Here is a 23,383-nt window from a genome sequence, read left to right as displayed (position 1 = left end):
GTCATAATGATGTGTTGACAGTGAGGGATATAGAATACTCCAGAGCTCTGCCAAATCCACTGCTTGTTTCCTTTTGAAAGGTGGCAGGAGAGATTTGAGTGAGGAGAATGTGCATGGCTCTAATGCAGCATGACCCTTATCAGGTGATAGTGTTGTGTCTCTGGGTAGGGAAAGAATGGCAATGTCTGTGCTAAACAGAAAGCACAATAGCCAAGAACAAGGCAGGAGGGCTGTGGCAAAAGGTCAAGGAAGGTCTTATTCAAGCATGTGTTCAAAGGATACTAAAAGCAAGCTGGCATGGGAAGAAGGACAGTAGTGCTAAGAGAAAATGGTCTTTGGGACAAAGAAGTGGGAAGGAAAAGTAGAAACAAGCAAAGAGGCCTGACAGCTAGGTGAGGAAAGGCAAACTGAATTTGACATGTTTGAATCAAATTGGCATGAAACTGGTCAAAGCAGAGATTTTTGATTTTTGACACCTAAACCAGTATAGTGAGATTATAAGTGATTGCTTCTATTCACAGTGTGTCTTAGGTGGTTTTGATCCAACACCAGCAAGCATAAACTATATTTTATATTGAATCCCATCCCATGATTAAAAGTTTTAAATTGTAATTAAGAAATGTGATGGACAAAAAAACACTTAATCCCCTATTTGATTAATACAACATTCTAAGAATGTCCTTGAGTATTGTCCAATGAATTTGCTGTTATTTATTTGGTTGAATACTTTCAATAAATAATTTGTTAATCTTTTGTGATGTATCAACCACAATGGCACTATCTATGCCTTTACTGGCTGTCAGCTTTCCTAAATAAGAGAATAAAAAATGTATTTCAGAACAAAGCAAAACCAAAGTAACAAAAATGACAAACATAGATTTTAATGTACTGAAAGGTTTATGAATCAAAAGCATGAATTCAATGAAAAAAAACCCTTCAACTGTATTATTTTCATTATCTTACTCAATTCAACTTTGGAATTACTTATGTTCTTTACATACAGAAATTCAAATAAGATAATATAAGATGGTGTTTTTTGAAATACATAATGCTAAAGTTACTTCATTTTCACTGCCTTTCACAGAAGCTTTCTGAAGAAAAGCTGAAAATCATAATAGCATCTCACATCTACTCTATGAGATCAGCTTGGCGCTTACAATAAGCAGACAATAAATAAATTTTCTCTGTATTTTTTTTCTGAACCAGCATGACTACTAAGAAAACACTTCCAAATACTAATTATAGGCCTGTGCAAGAATCTTGCCGTCAAAGAGAGATTATCTCAAGAAAACTGTGGGCTACAGTCTTCAAAATTCTATTTGTTTTCAGCAATTCATCCTTAAGGGTTCAAAGTTATGTTTACAGCATTCTTCAAAATACTATTACTTCCATAATATGCAACACTTGAAATCAGACTTTTTTCATGTCAATTTGTTGAAAACTTTGGGAAGAAGTGGAGAAAAATGGGCATTTATGTATAAATATAGGGACTGCAAAAAAAAGTTCACAAGTTACTTTATAATGCAATACCTAATATGACATAAGTGGGATTGAAAGTGTTTCAGGATCCTATCACTGGTTCACTCTCAGATAAAGCTACAAGAGTAAATTTTTTTCCTCCAAACAACTGAGATTAGATGTCAGCAGTGCTCATATTTTATAAATGATTTTGAGTATAGGGTAAAAAAAAGGGCACATTGACACTTCAATATCAGAGGCAGTTGGAAGTTACCAAAACCAGAAGCAATAACAAATGTATTGTTTGCTATAATTCTTAGACTTCTCTGGAGTTCCCCTGTCCTAAGAAGATTTATTTGCTATAAAAATGTCAGATGTTAGAAAAAAAAAACTAATCCAATTAAAGTGCAGTTTTATTTTAAGATTGTGACAATGGGAAAACTTTGTATTTTTTTTTAAGGATCATCTCTTCCTAGATGATAGGGTATTTATTGGCATCCTGCAATACTGTCCTCTGCAGACCTCACCATGAATCTGATTTTTAAACACATGATGTTAGAGAATGGGATTAAGCACCATTTGCAATGGACTTTGACCTGAAATGAATTCTGACACTATGGCTGAGTTAAAAGGGCTTTTGTTATTTCATATGACATGGCTAAACCTAAAATTTCAACACCTGTAAGTGACAGTGTAGAATGTCAAGACCAAAACACTTTCTAGCTGCTTTATTTGATGTTAGAGGATACTAAAGCTCAGCTCTGCCCCCTCACTAGTGCTGCCTGAGGGTGATGGAGGGAGCTTTCATCAGCCCAATATTGACAGTACTCTTCATAGATGCACTTCATTGCAAAGGCAATGATCTCACCACATGACACAGTTCCCCTGCCTCAATGTTTCTGGTGACTTCAAGCAGTAAAGACAGTTCAAGTTTGTTCCTTAAAATTTTTTGATGATGCCTGTCCAATGAGCAGGCACATTCTGGAGACAGCTTGAATTCTAGAAAACATTAATTAATTCCATGAGTGTTAGCCAGTGGTGTCCTAAAATTCAGTTTGCTGAGAGGATCCTTGAAGGCACTGTGGAAATCTATTCAAGGACTTGTTCTTTTTCAGACATGATGCTCAAGAGATGTCCTTAGAAATAACTGCCTCTATTTAAATAAGAGAAAGCTGCAACAAGATTTTTTCACATTTGAATGTGGTTCTCTCTTTATCTATTGTGTTAACACAGACAATATTTGCCACATTTTCTTCCTTTTGAATGAAGCCTTTAGAAAAGCAAACAGACACGTTCCCTCTCAGTGGAAGGACAAAAGAATAAGGATGAAATAGAGGGTTTGGAATGGGAGTGTGTAAATTGGTATTCCTAAAACAGACGTTTTAATCAATGTTTTATATTAATATACATATATTTTACAGTTAGGGTTTTTTTTCTGGAATGTAGTCTTATTAAAAAATTAACTAGACAGAGAAAAATCCAAATCAAAGTAGACCAAGACACATGCTAAAACAATGATTTGCATGCTTTGCTTCATCTTTGCTTAAAGATTTGCATTATTTTTTCAATTGTCCAACTACAGTAGGAATGAGAATTTAAATTCTTTAACCTTTGAAATCTTTGTGTTTCATAGCAACCTGCATGCAGTGAACAATGAATTATGTGCATATTCTTTTTTCTCTTCAGACTGCTTTGCAATTCTATGATACTTGTACTTCATTACCCTAAGACAATTTTTGTTTTGAATCAATATTACTGAAGGAATAATTTGGCACTCTGTTTCTAACATGCAAAGGACATGCCTGAAACTATGGATATGAAGAGCAGAAAGAGCTTCAGATTTTTTTTTTCACTCTCACTACTCCTGCCTATAAGAGGTTTACAATTAACTGTGATACTGGCTTGAATTAGAATGTGGGTGGTGGTTCTGTACTTCTCAGATGAAATTTTGTATATTATACTTATCTAAAAATAAACTGTCCTCCTTTGATAAAACACCATGCCCTGTTTTGTCTGAGGGTGGGGAGGGGAAGTTGGAGCAGGGTGTCCCCAGATCCAAGGCAGACTTGGAAGATTTGTACAACCTAAAGTGAACCTACTGCAGTTGCAGACACTTAAGAGAACTAGAAGAGGAGTAGCTGTGGATTGTTTCTGGTAAAGAAAAAGAATGTGTTCTAAATGTTTTGCATTGGGGAGCAATGTAGAGATGGTCAGAATAGCTGAATGTAGGCTTTCAAGCATTTAGGGGTCATGTCAGCATGAAAAATTTTAATTTTCCTCTCTGCTGAGGTTAAAGACAAGATTGTAATTTCTGAGAAAGACCAAAAGGTTTTGAAAGAAAACTTGGCAAGGAAATACCCCATTATCATGCAGAATTATCTTCTATAAGGATATTGCCTACTATTATAGTTCATCCCTGTTTTATAGAACAATGTCTAAAACACTAACAGATTCACTTACAAGACTCATTCAAGAAGGCAGTGTATCCAAGAGCATTTATCTTTCCAGAAGCACAAGGACATTGGCAGATCTTAGTACAAATCACTTCAGTATTTTGAAATCCTTGTCCTAATGCCACCTTCCTGTACTCTTGGGATTATATACTTCCCTGCAATGGACCTCTGGTCCACACCTCCAGTTTGTCTTAAGCTGACCATGATTAACTTTTCCTGATGACTGATGAATAAGCAAATTTTGGTGTCTCCTGTCCAAATTATTTTGTAAACACTGCAATGCATCATGACTGCTGCCAGGTGAGGATTTTGTCACTGCCAATGGTTCCATGCAAGTGCCAAGGTTTCATCTCTGGTTTTCTATGGGATGCTGCAGCAACCCTTGTCATGGCAGGCTTACCGACATTTCCGGAATGCTCTCAGCTTGCCTCATATCACCACTTTAGCTGTATTTGCTGGAAGGTTTGGAAACTTTCTGGAGGCTTATTCTTGTACTGTGCCATTTCCTTAGCTATCTGACAGCATAGCTCATATGTGCCAGACTTTCTGGCAGATAAAGGTAAGATGAATATTTCCTTCAGTAACAGTGGGTAAATCCAGCATCAGGCAACTAATCAGAGAAGAGATTTTGGCTCTTGCCAGTGTAACTTTGAAGCAGAAAGCGTTGACTGAAATGGAGCTGTTATTATGAACAAGACCTGAATGTTGTGAATATTAGCTGCAGAAAAGTGATCTAGGGGAAAGAGCTTCCACAAGCCCATGAAAGAGATCTGGAAACATGACCCTGATGTGGAGTAAAGGCTAAATTTAGAGAGATATTGCTAACAAGTAACCAGTCTGTGTTGCAATTTTTTTTAGTTTATGGGAAATTAAAATCTAAAAAGACACTTATCACCTTTATGCAGCTCTTCTATATTCTCTGTATCTTAAAATTTTCATTCAGATTGTAGATTCAGAAGTGAATAAAATATAAAATATCATCTGCAATACTGTGAGTTATAAATTAAGTACAATTTCTGCTTCTGAAAGACTTTTAGATAACACTTTAGTGACTGTGCAACCCTGACCAAAGGCCAAACCTTCACAGTCTGCATTAATATAAAGCTTTTGATTTAGCCAACCATAAATCACCAATACAGCAGTGTGATGACAGAGAAGTAGGAATCAAAGCCAGAGGTGCTGGAACAGCAAGTACAGATGGCTGCTCTCAGCTGAATAAATGCAAACAGCCTCACAGGTCTTATGTAATATTTCCACCCCATCACAGTGATATTAATAACAGAAATTGTATCATCAATCTGCATTGCAGGTCAAGATATGTTTCACAATTTGAGTCAAAATATTCTCTCTACACTGTGCACCTAATTAGAAGTTAACCTGTGGATCCAATTCTGTTTTGTATTTCGAGACATTTTATATTAGAGACACTTGTAAAGCCATTCTGACTGCAGTCATGGTACATTTTCCCTGGAAATACTTCCCTCTCTCCCTACTGCTTTAGCCACCCTTACAGCCTTACTGCCTTTATAAACATAGTTCAGCAGATCAAGGGTTGTACTTGTAAAGGTCTGGGTATCTTACAAATGGCAGTGTGGCTTCTTATTTGGCAATGTCTGGCCACACAATTATCCTCACAAATCAAACCTTGCCATGACTGTAGAGAGCAGCAAGTGAGGGAGCTGGAAATCTCAGAATGAATTCCTAAAAGCTATCAGCTTACCTCAGTGCCATCTAGGATGGACAGGAAAAATGCAGATGAGAAGTGACTGCTATCAGGAAGGCCTCTGTTGCTATGTAGAATTCACAACTCTGTTCTTCAGAAGTAAGGAACCAAAATCTTTTTCCTAGCAAAACATGGAAGCAATTCCAGTCTTTTGTTTTTTACCTTGTGATCTCTGGTAAAAGCACCAGGACATGTGAGACCCAAGTGCCTATGTCTCAAGTGAGTGAGTTTGAAGCCTTTGTGCTAAATTCTGTTACGGGTTTCCTTAGTGCTTCATACTGCTATTAAATATCCAAACATCTTTCAAGCTCAGAGGGGAGCTCAGGCTAAAATCCCAAGATCTGGCTTATTGTTACTGGAGAACAGAGTCAACCTTGTTGTCTACCTGTCCTGGTGAGCTATCCTAGAATGGAAATTTATGTAGCTCCAGCAGAAGGAAGCAGGAGATCGGGACTCTAGGTACAGAGAAGAGCAACAAATATAGCATTGTCACTCAATGAGTGAATGGGGACACTAATTAAGGAACCTTAAAGCTTAAAGTCAGACACATACAAAACATTCCAAAATATGGAACTATCAGATAAAAACATCAGCTGCAGGAAAACATAATGGAAAAAAGACTGTGTGTTTTTTCTGTATGGTAATGAAGTCTTTTAAAAAGGACAATTTGAGGTCCTTTAACAAGGACAACTGGATGTCTTTTTAGGGAAAAATTGCTTCCTACTGAAATTTTCCCTTCAGAAAAAATTTAGGTGAAGACTTGCCCCCAAGTCTTCTATTGTCTATTTTTTGTTCTACTTTTGCCTTTACTACTAAGTAAAATTACTTATCTCTCACCATTTGCTGCAGTAAGAACCTATACAAAGGACATTGCATTTGTCTCTGCAAGGCAAAGCATAAGAATGAAACCAGTTATATATGAAGTTCTACTGAAAAGTATGGAGAGGAGTAATATTGTCTCTGCTCCTCTTATTCTTGTTATCTTCTGCACTATTTGTGAAGAGGGAAGGTATTTTTAGAGCATGTTATACTTACCCCACTCATATCATTATGCTGAGCTTTCTCTAGTTTCTAGTGACTAAAGAATTACTCACATTAAATATACAGTTTCAGGCATCTACATTTCAGGATCTGATCCCTGGCCAGCACCAGGGAAAAGTTCCATTAACTTCAGTAGGTTATTGCTGCAGTTATAAATCACCCTCTTCAGAAGATGTCTTACTATGAGTTTTATGAGAGAGTTTTGTAACAAGATGGGTAAGCACTGGATTTTCAGGGCAAATAAATGTTTTTATTCCCATGAATGTTTGTCAAACTTGCAAGCAATATAGGAAAATGCATTAATAGACTAGAAGTATTATTAGTAATGGTATATTTATTTATTTATTACATTTATAATCTGAGTAGCTAATGGCAAAGTTATCAGACTATTATATGAATTACTGTTAAAAATAAAAATTGAAACTTCTCTTAGAAAAATTTCAAAATCTTCAAAATATTCATGCTGATCAATTGCTGTTTGACATGTGAATGAACATCTTTTAAAATCAATACTGTTGATTTCTCTGCTAAAAAGAGATTTGGTTTATTCCAAATACTGTATCAGAGATAAAAACTCTGCCGACAAAAAGATTATTGCTAAATCCTCTTATAACCAGGTTAATTTTCTGTTGGTATTTACTGTCAGAAAGTAAGTCCTGCAATATTCCCTCATTCCAGGATTTCTGCTGAGGCAAAAAACTTACAGTATTATTCTGTTCCTCTGAAAGCAGCCGAAGAATGAGAGTCAGCTCAAATCCAGGTGTATATTTGGTGTCACACACAAAGTTATCTCAAACTGTATGGACATTCTGGATTTTACAGGGTTTTTGGAGTCCCTTTCCCTCCACTCCCAATGAAAGTGGTATAGAGTAACATCCACATCCTGGCCATGCCCCTCCTGGCCACTGCGAAAAAATTAACCCTGTCCTGTCTGGAACCAGGACAATGTGATACCCATGGTGAAAGACACAAAGATCCCACAATACCACATAAGTGAAAACAGACAGTATTTTAAAATGGTGCATTGTATTTTTCCAAGTCTCCACCTGTCTGCTTCAGGATGCCATCTGGTTAAAGACAGTCTGTGAAATTGAGCTTTCTGTCTGGTTCTATATATATAATTTGTAATAATCAGCTATATATTTTTTAAATAGGGTGCTTTTATTGATATTTTCTATTTCTGATTAATTATTTTGAACTTATTTATGCAAAGGCCCTTTAAACTGCAAAAATCTTTCATGCTAAAGGCATCTGAGAAAGAACACAAACAATATTTGTATGATGCAAAGAAGTTTTTAAGTAAATGAAAATAAGATTCAAGAGCTAAAAGTTTTTTGTATTTATCTAACAGTGATAGATAACAGTGATTCTTTTAAAAGAATGAATAGACTTTCTGAGGGAGAAAGAAAAGTGCAAGCAACACTACAACTCACTCCATGAGCTTTAATTGTGGAGTCCTCCATGATTCTGTTGTGGGTTTCTCTTGGTCTTTGTTTTGTTACCCTCCTATGTCCCACCCCGCCTCCCCCCGCCCCCCACCCCCCCCCCCCGAAGTGTATTTGGAATGTCTAGAACTCAGAAACCTGAAGGTTACTGCAAACACACACAGAGTGCTTTTAAAGATGACATTCTTCTCTCTCCTGTTGTTCTGGTCACCTTTCCATTGGCTGACTTGCAGTTTTAAAATCTGCACATTTTTTCTATACATGCAGTTTTTCCTTTCTTCTCACAGGTGGCTTAGAACTCCCTACCATTTAATTATCTTTGTCAGCCTTATTTGACATTGTAGCAAGTGCTCTTGTTACAGTATCTGAGTACCTTGCCAGATGGCAACAGGGGAATTTTTCAGTGTTTGTGAATTAAGTTAGTATCACCTGACAGTGAGAACTTAGGGTTCCAGATAAATGTCCATGACCATACTACCAGCACAGTGATTTCTGTTGTTTAGTGCATGCAATCATAATTTGCAGTAGATAATTAATTTTTTTGTGTGCTTATATCTTAGCATGAAATTAAAAAAAAAAACCAAAACAAAACAAAACAAACAAACAAACAAACAAACAAAACAAACCCAAAAAAAAACCCAAAAAAACCAAAACCCTCAGAAGAAATATATACACTTCTAGCGGGCAATGAAGACTTTCTTTGCCTGTCAGATTATTGTAAAAAACACAGCAAAGTACAACACTGTGTTAATAATTTAAGCCACTGCTGGTTCAGTGCAAAAGGTGACATTTTTCATATTGCTTAGATTTCTGAAGTGCACTCTGTGACAGCCGGCTTCTTAAGCATGTACCTTTGAAATTGTTATAGATTAACATAAAGGTTATTTAAATGTCTGAAAAAGGTTTGGAAAGACTGAAAAAAAAACCAAAAAGCAGAACACTTCCAAGTCTTAAATCTAGTAATTCTGTTGTGAAAATGACTACCAAGAAAGGACTTAATGCAAATGAAGAACAGCAGCAAGTTGCTGTGTGGTCAGTGTGACCTCTCTTCATTATACCCAGAACATGACTGAAGAGGAGCTAAAAAGAGATCCCTAAGCTGGATATAGGAACGTAGCACTACAGCAGCTCTCACATTATATACATGTAATGTAGAGAGAAGTAATAGTGTCATAAACAAGCAGGAAGTGTAAGCAAAAAAGAAGTTAGGGTTTTGAATCCATCTCTTGTTAGTGCAGAACTGATTTCTGCAGTGGATCTTCTCATGCTATGCCTAGTCTGCTTTTAAATTCCTTCTGTAATAACAGTTTCCATAATTTCCCTTGGGAGGAAGAGATGATGCTTAGTACCTTTTTTAAAGAAAGCTGCTGGTGGTATCCAGTCTTCTTCCCTTAACTCCACCTTATTAATTGGAATTATCTCCTGTGCAGTACTCTGAACAATGCTGCTCTTCCTTTCTGTCCTGAGCCTGCAAAGGGGTGGTGGCTGCTGGGGCCATTATGGGCTTCCACAGGGCTCAGAGGGGCCCCAGACAGACCAGGGCATAGGGTAGGAAATGCTGTCTGAGGAGCAGCATAAATTCAGAGTGAGTCCTATACCCATAGTGTCCTAGGGGCAGCCTCAGGGCAGTCTCCCTCTCCAGGTAGCTTGAATGTAAAAATGTCACAGATTTTCCATATCAGAACTTGGCATCTATTTTTGACCACCTGCAGCCCCCCGTGGTATGGCTGTAAAGGAGATGTAACACCTGTAAGAAGCAGCTGTCATCTCCCTTTATCACAGATTGTCCAAACAGTAGGAAACAGCAGCTTGTGCGTTCCCTAATTCTCCAACTTCTTGGCTAGGGCTTTACTTCAGTGAACAGGCATGTCCCAGAGTACAGATGCCCCCTTATTCTATTTGTTCACATATATTTAGACAGAACAGGTACTTAGAGAATTTTGTCAGAGACATATTACACCGTGTCCTGCCCCCTTCACTCTATTTTGGGACTCCTTACACTACAAAATGGGGCATACTCAAAGTTTTCCAATGTATTTGCTTTTTCTTAAGTCCTGGCCCTGGTTTGCTATTGATGGTAAATATTGTTGGCATTCAGTAAATCTGGCCTTTGAAATTACCTTAAGCTATAGAGTAACAAAATACAGTCTATTTTCTGAAAACTCAGATCCATGTGCAAACTCAGGGGTTTATTTTTCATGTCTCTCATATTTTTGTTGACACCTATCTTAGATATCTGGTGAAATGCACAACTCATTTTTCTAACCTATTAACTACAGGTGACAATCTGGCACATACATTTTACATTATTTCTTCCAAGTTCACTTCCACAATCCCATGACAGGGTTTCTTGGGTTACTTTGGTGGGTTTGGTTTTTTTTTTTTTTTTTTGGGGGGGGGTTGGGGGAGGGTTTCAGTATTTAAATAAGCTTCAGTTTGTCAACAAATTTCTGTCACTGTGGTGCCTCTAGGCACTATTCTAGGCACTATTCTATTTCTAGAATAGAAATATCATGTGGTTCCAGTAACTTGAGTTCAACACTGCTGTTGGAGTTTGCACTCACAAACATGGGTGAGCAGAAACAGCAAGAGCAATTATACAAAAATATTGTGCCAGCTCACTCGTCTTAATAAGAAGTGGGCACATGCTAAAATGAACATAAGAAATAGGTTTTTCTTTGCTCTACATTATCTATCCATAGATAGATCTATCTATAGAGATCTATCTATAGATCTCTATAAATATGGTTTTGTCCTGGCAGAGTTAAATAGATTTGTTCATCAAGACACTGGTGTTATATTAATATTAACTTGGTAATTCTTTTTCATGGAATCGTAGAATGGCTTGGGTTGGAAGGGACCTTGAAGATCATCTAGTTCCAACATCCCTGTTGTCTTGGAGAAGGCTGAACACCTGCCTGCCTATGGGAAGCAGTGAATTAATTTCTTGTTTTGCTTTGCCTGGGTGCACAGCTTTTTCTTTCCCTATTAAACTATCTTTATCTTAACCCATGAGTTTTTTTGATTTTATTCTTCCAATTCTGTCCCCCATCCCGCCAGGGAAAGTGATGGGCAGCTGCATGTGGTTAAGCTGCCAGCTAGGGTTAACCACATACATAAATACTTTAATGATTTAGTATTTTGTACCTGAGTCAATTTATGGGAAATTTGCATTCCTGAGTAACTTGCAAATTAAAAGGCTTTGTATCCCTAACAAAAGAGAACTTTCACATGTGTGCTCTTTGCAACATTTTTTTCTGCTAAACCACCAGCTCAACATATTCACTAAAAATTTTGTGACTTTTCATTACAAAAATTGCTATCCAATTTTAAGAATTCATTGCTGGTGTTAATGACTGGGCCAGGGCTAAACAGCAGTTGTTTCACAGATTTATAATTCTTTTATCATTAATATTATTCACAGTGTTTTGAAAGTAATAGCTTAGCTTTGCTTACCTTTTGAAAAAAAAATTAGATTTTTTCATAAAATTCTGTTAAGCAGAAGGTTGCTTCTAACAGTTTCCCTCAGCAGCTGTGAGAAATTACCAAATCATGGCAATGATGGAGCTTACTGCAGTCATGTATAAAGTTTAGACATGGTGTGACCACAATTTATCCAGTTCAAATAATATATTCCATTTAAAATCTTTTTTTTTTTCTCTATATTACTGTGCTATTATAAGAAAGAGCAAGATTTCTGAAGAAATAGAATAGGCATCATTAGATTTTAATTGTAATCAATTGGTAAGGTCACTAGCAAAGGCACTTATCAACTGAGAAAGAGAATGTCTTTAAAATATAAAGAAAAATATTAAACCATTGTCTGAATTATTGAGTACAGAAAGTGTCTTAATTTCACTAACCTACCATTGTGCTCAAAATCTTTCACTTTAATTTATAGTGAAGACAGATTTAACACAAGAGTGGCCTAATAAATGAGGAATGAGAATCATACAGTTAACTTCAAGTCTACAACAAATAGCCATATCAAGCAAACATTTAGTCCAGTTTGTGAAGTCACTAGAAGAGTAGAGATTATAAAAAATCAAGATAAATTCAATATTTTTGAGGTCTGAACTTTACAGCTTCTAAAATGAACACTGGAACATATTAAAATCAATTTGCACTTGAATGAAAGCAAAACAAGGATAAATATTTTTAAATAATTTGAATTTCAGAAAAAGCACTACTATTTGTACCATTCTTACCTGCAGAGGTTTTCACAATTTCTGAAGTATTTCTGAGACCCATAAAGTCAAACTGATAGAGTCTCCAAGATTTCTGGTCAGCAGCCTCCACTGAATTTTTCCTCCATCTGTAAATCATTTCCTCTTTAGGATAGCCATCTAGAAATTAATATATATATATACATATGAATATTTTGCATTTCATAAAAATGTTCTGCAAAATATCATCTATTCACTGTTTCAGTGCTATTGGGAACACCTAAATTTCTGATCTCATGCTTTGTCAGTGAGTTAAGTGGCATCATTCAGCCAGAGTTGTATGACACAGAAAAATAGACACATAATGTTCACAAAAAATAGAGTCATAATACTGGCAAACCTGTGATTTTTCACAATCATTGTTTTTTAACAATAGAAAAAATATGATTGGCTCTATCACAAACAGATCTCTTCAGAGGTGCAGTTGACTGTACTAATTGGAGGTCCAGACACAGAAGTATGCTGCTTTGCATAAGCTCTGAAGAAGCTGAGCTCTGAAGAAGCTGAGCAAATCAGTAGAATGCAAAAAATGGAGAGTCTCTCAGTGTAAAATATGAACAATTGAAAAAGACACATTGTTTTAAAAGCTGCAATAGTTCTAGTGGGGGGTGTGCTGTTGTACTTCTGAAAGAAGCACAACAGTGCAAAAGAAAGCAAAATTTTAATTAGCATGGGAATTTTAAAGTGATTACGCTACCACATTTCTTCTGAAGTCTGGGGTAGTTAATGGGACATCACCTGATCTCTAGTGCTGAAATAGCTTCTGAAAGTCTTTATCAGTTTAGCATTCAGTGGTCATATTAATTCTTATGCCAATTTTTAATTTCCTCTTTATTAGAGAATGGCATTTTCCAATCGATGTCTAACAAATCTTCAACCAGTCTAAACCATAATAATAAACCATCTAGAAAACAAGAGCCCACCCATGCTAGTTAAAATTAGATTGTTCTCTAATGCGTAATACAATCAATTTTTATTCATCTCATTAATATAATAGCTGTAGATTACAAGGCAAATTAAAAGCCTAACAACAACAATAGATGCTTAATATAATTGTCACATCAGTAATTTATTTCTCCCCATTGAAAACTGATACATTTTTATATTTGCTCTGCAAAACAAACTCTCTGATCAGGGTGCTATTTCCTTGATACCTTCCTCCTGTGAGTGTCTTTTTAATCTTGTTTTAGGTTCCACCCTGCCAGCGTACTGCTGTAAGGTGTATCAGCAGTATACTTATCCCTCTCACTAACACAGCAAGAAAAGAACCCACAAGTCCTTTAGTTCTTATCTGAAAAAAATACTAAAAAATCACTATGTGTTAATTTAAAATGTCACATTGGTATATTTCCCATCCATGTAAATAAAAAAAAAATCCATTACACTATCAGTATGCTTGAAGGCTTGCTATCATATTAACCACGGCTTAGCTGTTTATCCTGACAAAATCACGTAGTCAGGATCAAGTTCATGGACTCTCATCCTTCAAGATTTTTCCTGTATTTTTGACTGAGAAAGGTCAGATTCAGTTTTGAAGTCTTTCTTTTCAGCATTATTCATCATCATTAAATCATAAGCAACTGACTTCAGGAGACCATCATGACATTTCAATAGTTCCTTAATCCACAGTTCCTGAGATCTGCTCTTACAATGATTTGGTTGCTCACATCAAAAGAGAGAAGTACTACAGATTCAATGGGAGTTGTTTCAACCTCTTGAATAACTGCTATTATGTTCTGCTCTGGTGCCAGGTGACTGACTTCACTTTTCAATTATTTAAAAGAATAATAATTTTATGGAGGAGTGGCACATGTCTTTGGACAAATATATCACTCCTAGAATTCATTTAACTTACAGAATAGACTGTTCATGATGGCTCTTCTTTTGGTGATATTCAATATTTCTTGTACACAGCTTAATTGTTTCTAGTCCTTTAAATATTTCATTTTTGCAAATATCTGGAGAACTGGAGGCTTCAGTACTTCCACAAGAAGATGCAGCCTCTATTGTTCAGCTTCCTTTCATTTTCCCAGAATGACAAATAAATGATCTTAAATTTTTGGCCTTCTGGCTTCAAGTCTTTGACTCTGAACAAATTTCTGTTAAGTGTATTTACCCTTCCAAGTTGCTTTAGGTTATGTAAAAATATTCACACTGCAGTAGGGCAAGCCTCCAGGAGGTCCTGGAGGCGTTCCAGCAGAATGGCAAGGGTGATGGCATTGGAAGAAGACAACCAAGTGTGTGTTCCGTGTTACAGCATCTGAACTCTGGTAACCTGCAACTCAAGGTCTTCTCAACCAAGTCTGTGTCAACAACATCGTTTTCCCTCTCATCACTTTACTTGATTAAATTCTCCTACTTTCTGGCCCAAATGTTGTTTTATACACAGTGCTACAACTTTTATATGCCATATAGGCAACTTTTAGAGACCACCCTGATCATCTGGCTTTTTGTAACATGGTACTACATGTTTCTGCAAAATCAGGTCAAAACCAAATTTGATTATTTCTTTAAGAGCTCAAGAGAAAGTATCTATGTAATGCCTTGTGTTTACTTTCATCAAACAAACATAATGACTTTGCTTTTCCACTTTTTGCCATTTTGAAGGTGAAATTATTATAACAGAAAGGCAAATTGTCATGACAACCTCTGAGATTCTCTGGATTTTCCTGTATTTGCCCTTTATTATTGAAATATTTGGATTCATGTTACCAGATCTTCTCACATCACCACCATATAATTTAGAAATGGAAGGTTAAAAATATTTAAACTTCATGTTCATACTGCTTCACTTTTTACGGAGACTGATTTGTGCAGAAGGCTCCACCAATGTGCTGAATAAATGATCAAGGTCAAAAACATCACCAGGCTGGGTAAGAGGCATATGCAACCATAAGCTGGCCACGAGAATTCTTATCAAGTGGCCCTAAAGCATGTATGCTACAGGAATCAACACTGATGGAAAAATCTCCCAACTTTTGCAATATGACCATTGATGCCTGTCTGTGCAAACTGCCTCTAACCTTGATTTCCCCAAAGCTGTTGTTGATCTGGACAATTTAGATCAGTGCCTGATATCTTTGTTTCACTTTCTTTTATGTGACAATGTGGTTATTTTGGGAAGTGAGTAGAGCTGGAAAGACAGCCAAAAAGACATCATGTCAAAAAGGACATAGACCACTTGAAAATGTAAAAAAATTTCCACAGAAAAGTATCCAAGACATGAAAAGATAGAGATGCATAGAAAAAATAAATAACATCTTTCATCTCTTCAGACATACTTTACCTACTCTGTGAAATACATTTATTTCACTGCTGGCCCCCCACACTTTGCATTTACACCATTTTTGCTATAACACAGGTAGACCTGACTTATAGCAGAAAGAATAACAGAATTAGGCTCCTTCTTAGTCTTGCAAAAATTTCTGTGCTCAGAGTATGCAATGAGGAGTTAATGAAAGCAGCAGCAAAGCAGAAAATGTGGGGGAAGCATGAAAGAAAGGATTGGTTCTCTTAAGTATCTGCCAGAAGCTGATGCTTGTGACAAGAGTATGTTTTTGAAAAATGTAGCTGGATTCTGGGAAGGTGTTGCTTTTCCATGGGTGTTAGATATAGACTCAGAGTCAGTGGGAAATGTGATCGCAGATGAGCTGCTGCATTCAGTAAGTGATTGGAGTTCACATCATGGGCATGGAGGGAGGGCTGTAGATGCCAGTGAAGTGGTCAGGAGAGGGAGAATGCTCTTATTCCAATTACAGGCAAGGAATAAGCAGCCCTTTACGCTGTACAGCCAGAAATATTTTGCCTCCTTGAATGCTACCTTGTTAACTCTGCTTCAGGCTAATTGGGAGACCTCTGTCAACAGAGCCTCTGCCTGTCTGACACAGCCTGGGTCAGAAGAGGATAATGAAGCCCACAAATGCACCTTTCTCTGGTACCATGTTGTGAATAAGAGATCATATGCTTCCAAAAAATTTGCTTGGGCTATTTTTTTCTTGTTAGCAGTCCTTGCTTCTTTGTTGGCAAGTAAACTGAATTTTAATTCAAACATGGTGTTTGGAGGAAGAGGCTTCTCAATTGTCTGTTCCTGTATCTGTATGGTGTTTGTCCTCAGAAGGCTCTTAAAGGAGGAGAATCCTGAAAGTTCTCCTATTAAAATTGGTATTACCTTAGATTTCATGATAGTAGGAACTTATTAAGCACAACTATATGGCAGAAAGAGCAAATCTGTAGTTCATTTAGTTTAAAAATTAAAAAAATATAAAAAATAGGGTATATAGACAATTCATTGTGTCTCTCCAGGAGGAACCCTTCAGGGTAGAGTGAACCAAAAGTAGGGAAAGTGAATGGACACTAAATAGTTTACTTAAGATCTATGGAAAACAATACTCATAGTTTTAACACATATTGACTTCTCTCTGTCCACTAATGAAAGGAAAAAGAAAAGGAAAAGGAAAAGGAAAAGGAAAAGGAAAAGGAAAAGGAAAAGGAAAAGGAAAAGGAAAAGGAAAAGGAAAAGGAAAAGGAAAAGGAAAAGGAAAAAGAAAAGGAAAAGGAAAAGGAAAAGGACGAGGTACTTGAAAAGCAGCTATGGTAATAATAATAATAAAAGACAAATGTGTATGTTGTAAAGACAGCTTTTAATCGTGAAGTGATTTATTTCAGCAGTAGTAGATAATTGCGCTTAGGTGATAACTACAGCAATTAGAAATGTTATTCTTTGCCCTGTTTGCTTGCATCGGTAATTGGCACCTTATTAACAGTACATTAGCTCATGAAAAAAATCAACCAACATCATCATGACTGCAGATTAATGGATCTAATACTGCCCTGAATTTAAAGAATACATGTCCCATTTAAGGTAGTTCTTCTACCTAAAAATTTGCTTTGATATAACTGTGATATAATTCTGATGAAGAACTAGAGGATCCAGTCACCATCATTAACAGTAATGCTTAATTATCCCTTACCTGGGACTAATCCTCTATTTGATAGAAGCATAGAACGCTGATGTGATTTACTAATAAATTACATGGTAGCTTAGCTTTTGGGAGGAACTTGTGGCATCAATTATTCTTTTAGGCCTTCAAAATAGAAAGAAGGAAAGGAGAGGTATTGCTGTCACAGAAATAGTTCCAAAACAACAGTTTTCTGTGAACGATGTTTTGTAGGAAGTAATAATTTTCTTCCTACTCATAGACAAATTAAAATTTTGGGTCAGAGAAAACAGAGAAGAGAATAGAAAGGTGAAAATGAGAAGCTGAGAAAGAAGGCTGAGAAAAATGACCATAACTGGACTGAAAAGAGAGAGGTTTTCTCCTGATGTCATTTAGAGATGTGGCTTTTCCATATACTCACTATCTTCTAAAATCTAAGAAATGCATCTCCAGTGGGGGTGCTAAGATTTTGTCACACGCAGTTCTAGCAGCAAAAACTCCCTGTTCCAGGTATCAGATCCTAAAGGATAGGTAGACTAGTTTGAAATTACCTTAAGAAACTAAGGCAATCCTGTTGCATCATCATACCTTTGTGGTCTATCTTTATGCTCACCAAATAATTTCTATTTTGACTTCTTTACAAGTAGTACTATGAGTAATTTGGTTCTGGAAAATAGTTGTTTTTATCATATATTGTCTCTATAATTCCACCTTTCTATTGTTTTGAAAATGCTTTCATTTTTTCTGAAAAAAAAAATCCATGAAAACTAAAACCAAAAAAACATCCTCATAGCTTGTATTGATGTTTTCCTATGAATTTTTATCTATGTACTTATTTTTACTGCTTGCTAATAGTTTTATTCGGAAAGCAATTTTCAGAAGTCACATGTGCAGCAATTGCTTGCATTGTTCTGGCCAACAGTTTCTTTCACAAATTAATTCACTGGTAACTAAAACACCTGCTACACATTCAGATTCTTCTGATTTATCCATATTTCATACCCATGCCTGACATCAGTAACAGTAAATGGGCTGTTTTCACATCTAACTTGTTGGATATAAATTGTATCTATTCTATGGCTAGAATTCTGGCACAGATCAGAGTACTGAGGACTCTGAGAGAAAGTTTGTTTAGTCATGTGCAGTCTTCTTCATGCTTTTCATGGAATGGATACTTCACCTCAACTTCCTGTTCTTTTATGAATGTAACAAGTGAAGATTTTGCCCTCAGTTTTCTGCAATACCAGCCCCTTGCAGGGAAGACTGAAAGTCCAGAAAGCAGTTTTCCTAGCTGAAATTGTCTTTGAATCTGAATGATTCTGAAATATATACTTGTTCTATTTAGAAATCTTCTTATAAACAAATATGCAAGTAAGAGACAGAATTTCAGTTTCTAGCTCCCTAAACTTATTTTTCATAGCTAACATAGCTATTTGATAATGAACTGGTGTTGCTTCACAAATGTGTGTCTTTACAGACAAAGAATAGACTTTTTTAATAATGTGGTTCAGAAAACTTTCGATAATGTATTCCAAGTCTCACATTTTTATTGGCTGCAAACCTGCAGATGGTGATTCTCAGTAAAAGGATGTTTTCAGACATGTATGGAAAAGAGGTGGCCTTTGAGAGTCTGCTGGAATCCTGTGCTGCTGCTTTGTCCTCCCCTAGATCTTAGACACCATGGCCAGCTCTGCACAGAGATGGGAGGCTTCACCTGAGCACTTGCTGTGCTCCATAGGATTTAGGATGAGATTCAAAGAGATGGTAGTCTCATTTCATCTCATCTCATCTCATCTCATCTCATCTCATCTCATCTCATCTCATCTCATCTCATCTCAATCTCCTTTCTTTTACATATGCCCAACAACAATGACTGAATGATGCTGAGAATTCAAGAACTATGTGCTACAGCTGAGAGATCAGACTCATCACTGTACTGCTAAATATGAACATTGAGTTCTATAATGGAAAACAAACAGCTCAAAATGAATATTTTAGCAGCTAAAATATTGTGCTTGGATGACTGCATGAGCTCAAGTGAGAAGAGAAAAAATAATTTATTTTTAGTTTATAACTGACCTCTGAAGAACCTCCAGCTGTGTGCAAGATTTTCTCATGACCATTTCAACATGAATTTTGTGCTGGATGTGAAAATTTTGAGGTGCTTTCCAGAATTTTTGCTAAGATATGCAAAGTCTGAGTGACTGCATACTGAAGTAGCATCTCAGGCAGATATAGGTAATGTCAGTCACTCACAATTTTCTTTCCAGCTGTTGGCTCTTAATTCAGCTTTATGTAAAAAAGAAAGACAGCATTATTTCAATAAAGCAGATGAAAAATATTTTTATAAACCAGAGAAAATCAAAGCTCCTAGCATGAGAATTTAAAACCAAACCTATCAGGACTTGCTTGGGACATTTTAGAAATGACAGCTATAAAACAGTCGAAGTAGAACATGAACCTCAGTTTATTAAAGGAATATCTGTCAAATCTTCAATTCTTTGATCTGCTCATATTCTCTAAAGCCAGAACACAATCTTCCTTTTCCATTTATTTAAAGTGCACTTTTATTGAAGATGCTTAGTGACAATGACCTTCTAAAGCAAGTACTTAAATTTCTCATGACTGGGATGGACTGCAGTTCCACCAAAAGATTCTGGTCAGCTGATTTCAAACACCCCAGCAGAAGCTGAATGCCATTCTCTAAAGGCCTTTAAAGTATATATTTTTTTTTCTTACTGATTATGTAGGCCACCTCAAAATTAGGGGCAAGATAGCTGTGTAAGTTAAATGAAGTAAATTCCATCAAAGTTCTTTATCACAAATATATGTGTTTTGGATTAAAAATAGCCCATGAATGTTCAGTATCAGCTTCAACTGTACTAGATTTTACAAGATAAAATAATCCTGTCTTTACCCATTGAATTACAGTAATTAACTGTATCCTCCATGTAGGACTAAGATTTCCTTTAAGACTATCCTGATGAGAAAGATAACATTGTTTACTTTATGCATTGCTTTGTTAAGCAAAGGGCTGAGAAAATGTGTTTTGGCTCATCTGAAAATATATAATGAACAAGCAGAGATTCTGATGAAGACTCAGAGCACAAGTAAAGTAAACAACACAGCCTTATGTAGCTCAGGAAATGAAAGTACACATGTGAAGGTTTTAAGTCCATGCAGTTGAGGACAAATAGAGAGAACATAATTCAATTACAGGCTTTTCCCTCTCATTGAGAAGTAATCTATCCAATCTTTTTACTTGAACACTTGATATGAATGGGGTTTTTAACATTGAGAACTCTTTGTGTTTCTCAGATGGGTCTGAGAGTATTCAAGGATTATTCTAAACATGCTTAATCCTTATCTTCCAAGTGCTACTCAATAATCAGTATGTGCATGTTAAGTATGAGTGCAGTTAAAAGATGTACACCTATTAAAAGCATTTCTAAAGATGGATAAGAAGAATTTGTAAAATAAAAATTATTATTAATAATAATGTATGGATAAATTTGTATTCACAACTTGAAGGTAGCTCTTATAATGAAATAATTCTAGCATCCTCAGGAGTATTGGTATCCATCTATTTTTCAGTGTCCAACTTCTTGAGTTATAAACACACTACAATCTATCCACACTGGCCCCCATATAGAAATTTTCTATCCAATTTCAATTACAGAAATCATTTTAGCCAGATATTTGGCTTACATAGTCTATATATTTTGTGACTAGCCTGAACTGTACATTTTCAGACCCATGAAAATGAAAATTTAGCTATTGATAATGTTTTTTCTAAATTGCCATGAAACCCATTACAGGCTTCACAGAAGCTGCATCAGCAAAGCCCATGGCTTTACAAAAGCCATTAGAAATATACTATTCACAGTCAACACAACATTAATGGAAGCAGGTTATGAATTAGACTTCCATACAAGATTATTATGACTTTTATATAGATCTTCTCAGAACATATCAGGAATGAATAGCAAAAGGTAAAACAACAGAACACTCTAAATTGAAAACATAGTTTTTCTTGACTACTGCCATTTCATAAGATAAAACAATTTGCAGCATAAATCCAAAACTAAAAAGAAAATTTCATTTAAACTGAGATTAAGCAGAGTGAGCTCTTAAATGATATGTGGAATAGGGTTGTTGCTGTTGAAAAGAAAAAGCCTATACAAACTTTTATTTTTTTTTATGATGGACTAATGTCTCTGCTTTGCATCACAGTGTAGCTTAACACGTGAACTGAGATTGAAAAATCAAAATCAGTTATTTATGGCTAATTTCTTCTAATCTGGGGGGTTTCAGTTTATTTACAAAGAAATTACTGCTATCTCATTATTAATGTCATTACTATCATTCTGTATGTAGAGTTATTGTCATTTAAACACCTTTATAGTCATTTGCACACACACTAAAATTCACAAAAAATAAGATTTATAGCTCTGTAAAGTAAAACAACAAAGAAATTTTTATTTTCTTGTAATATTTTGCTAGTTTTCCAGTTTTAGCTCTGTAGGACTTGTTTGCACCTTATTGGCAAAGAATGCAAGACTTGGAAACAAAAGACAAATGTTAAAATACTTTTTTTGTCTCATGCTTATAAAAAAATGAACTTTTTCAGTTCCTCAGGGACATGTCATCTTAGCCATAACTTTTTCAGTTCCTGAAAAGTTATGGCTAAAATGTAATGTCCCTGATCATAATAACAGCTCATCAAAAATTATCTGATGGAATGAAAGTTCAGATGAAGTAGAACACATTGTTGATTTTGGCATATTTATAGTCACAGTCAAATTTGTGAAAGCACTGTGGTTTTTTTTCATTTAAACATCAGCAACAGTGTTATGATGAATTCGTAAATACATTCAAACTGCATTCACTGAATTTGTCTTTCCACTTCTCTGGAAATATTTATCAACATCTTTGTCATTTACTTTCCAAGCATCTGGACTGTTGCTTCCCTGATTATTTCCTTCCCCCCACCTCAATATTTGTATCACATTTGCTCCTGGAAACTGCTGATGGAAATTAGCTGATAGTGTGGTGTACGTCCAAGTATCCTTCATGTCCTTTTCTCACCTTTTGAGATGCATGTATTGGTTACACTGATCTTTCTCAGACGTGTCTGTGTATCTCAGTGCCTTAATCTCTTCCCCAGGTATGCTATTTCCAGCACATTAAATTTATTTTGGTTAGTTTTATTTTAGCTTAGCTAAAACTTCTCAGCAGTCATGCTCTATTACTGTTCTCTTCAGATTCCCAGAGTGACTGTAAATCTCAGTATCTTACAGTACACCAGAGGGTAAATACTGAGTCTCCTGAGAGTTTATTTCACAATTTCTGGTCCCAGACACTAATCATGACCTAAATCTCCTCAGATGATCCATTAATTCTCTAAAATTGAAGAGTTCTGCTGGAGGTAGAACCGAAGAAGCCAGGTCACTGATCCTTTTTCCTGATAGAAAAAAGATATCAGCTGTGCTTCCCTCATGCATCTCAATTTTCTTTGGGGTGCCCTATTTCTTAGCCCTTAGGTTCATGGATAGCTTTGCCTGTAGTTAACCAATAAGTATCAAGTTCCTCAACACCTTTTTTCAGAAAGAGATAAAATCTGAAATAAGTCTACACACCTACCATACATAGTTTTGTGCTGCTTCATTTTCTGATAAGGCTTTAGGGCATTAGAATTTTGTATCAGCACAGAATATAACTGCCTGCAATAGCTCTGAATCCTCCTAAGCCTATGGCTCCCCCAAGTCCTTTCAGAGCATCAGGCTGCTGTCATCACACAAAATATTATGGCTACAAGGGTGGTCCATGGTGCATGCCTGGAAGCCTAGCAGCTCTGTCCCAGACAAATATGCTTTCTGTCCCTTGGGTGATTGACAGTGAAGCAGCCTGTTCTGTGGCAGTGAAAATGACAGTAATGCCAGGTTCACAAAGCAGTTGCCAGGGTCTGTCAGATTTGTTCTTGAAAAATGTGTGCTCATGTTTCTAAAAGAAAATATTATCTGTATATCCTGCTCATGGAAAGCCCTTAAAAAAAAAATGGTGTGTTTATATTTAAGAAGTAAAAAAAACCACCATTATA

The 23,383-nt window shown here is 36.1% G+C and overlaps 1 protein-coding gene across 1 annotated transcript in view; it reads right to left on the bottom strand.

Moving 5' to 3' along the window:
- The window catches only part of GABRG3 (gamma-aminobutyric acid type A receptor subunit gamma3), a 286,706-nt gene that overhangs the window by 34,929 nt on the left and 228,394 nt on the right, over positions 1 to 23,383 (bottom strand). Inside the window, exon 6 of the mRNA XM_053934678.1 lies at positions 12,329 to 12,466. Coding sequence (XP_053790653.1) covers positions 12,329 to 12,466 — 138 coding nt within the window. The remainder of the gene's footprint in view (positions 1 to 12,328; positions 12,467 to 23,383) is intronic.

This window comes from Vidua chalybeata, chromosome 2 (genome assembly GCF_026979565.1).
Source record: "Vidua chalybeata isolate OUT-0048 chromosome 2, bVidCha1 merged haplotype, whole genome shotgun sequence".
NCBI classification, from domain to species: Eukaryota; Metazoa; Chordata; class Aves; order Passeriformes; family Viduidae; genus Vidua; species Vidua chalybeata.
Note: the sequence above shows the minus strand (reverse complement) of the source record. Positions and strands in the feature narration are given on the sequence as shown.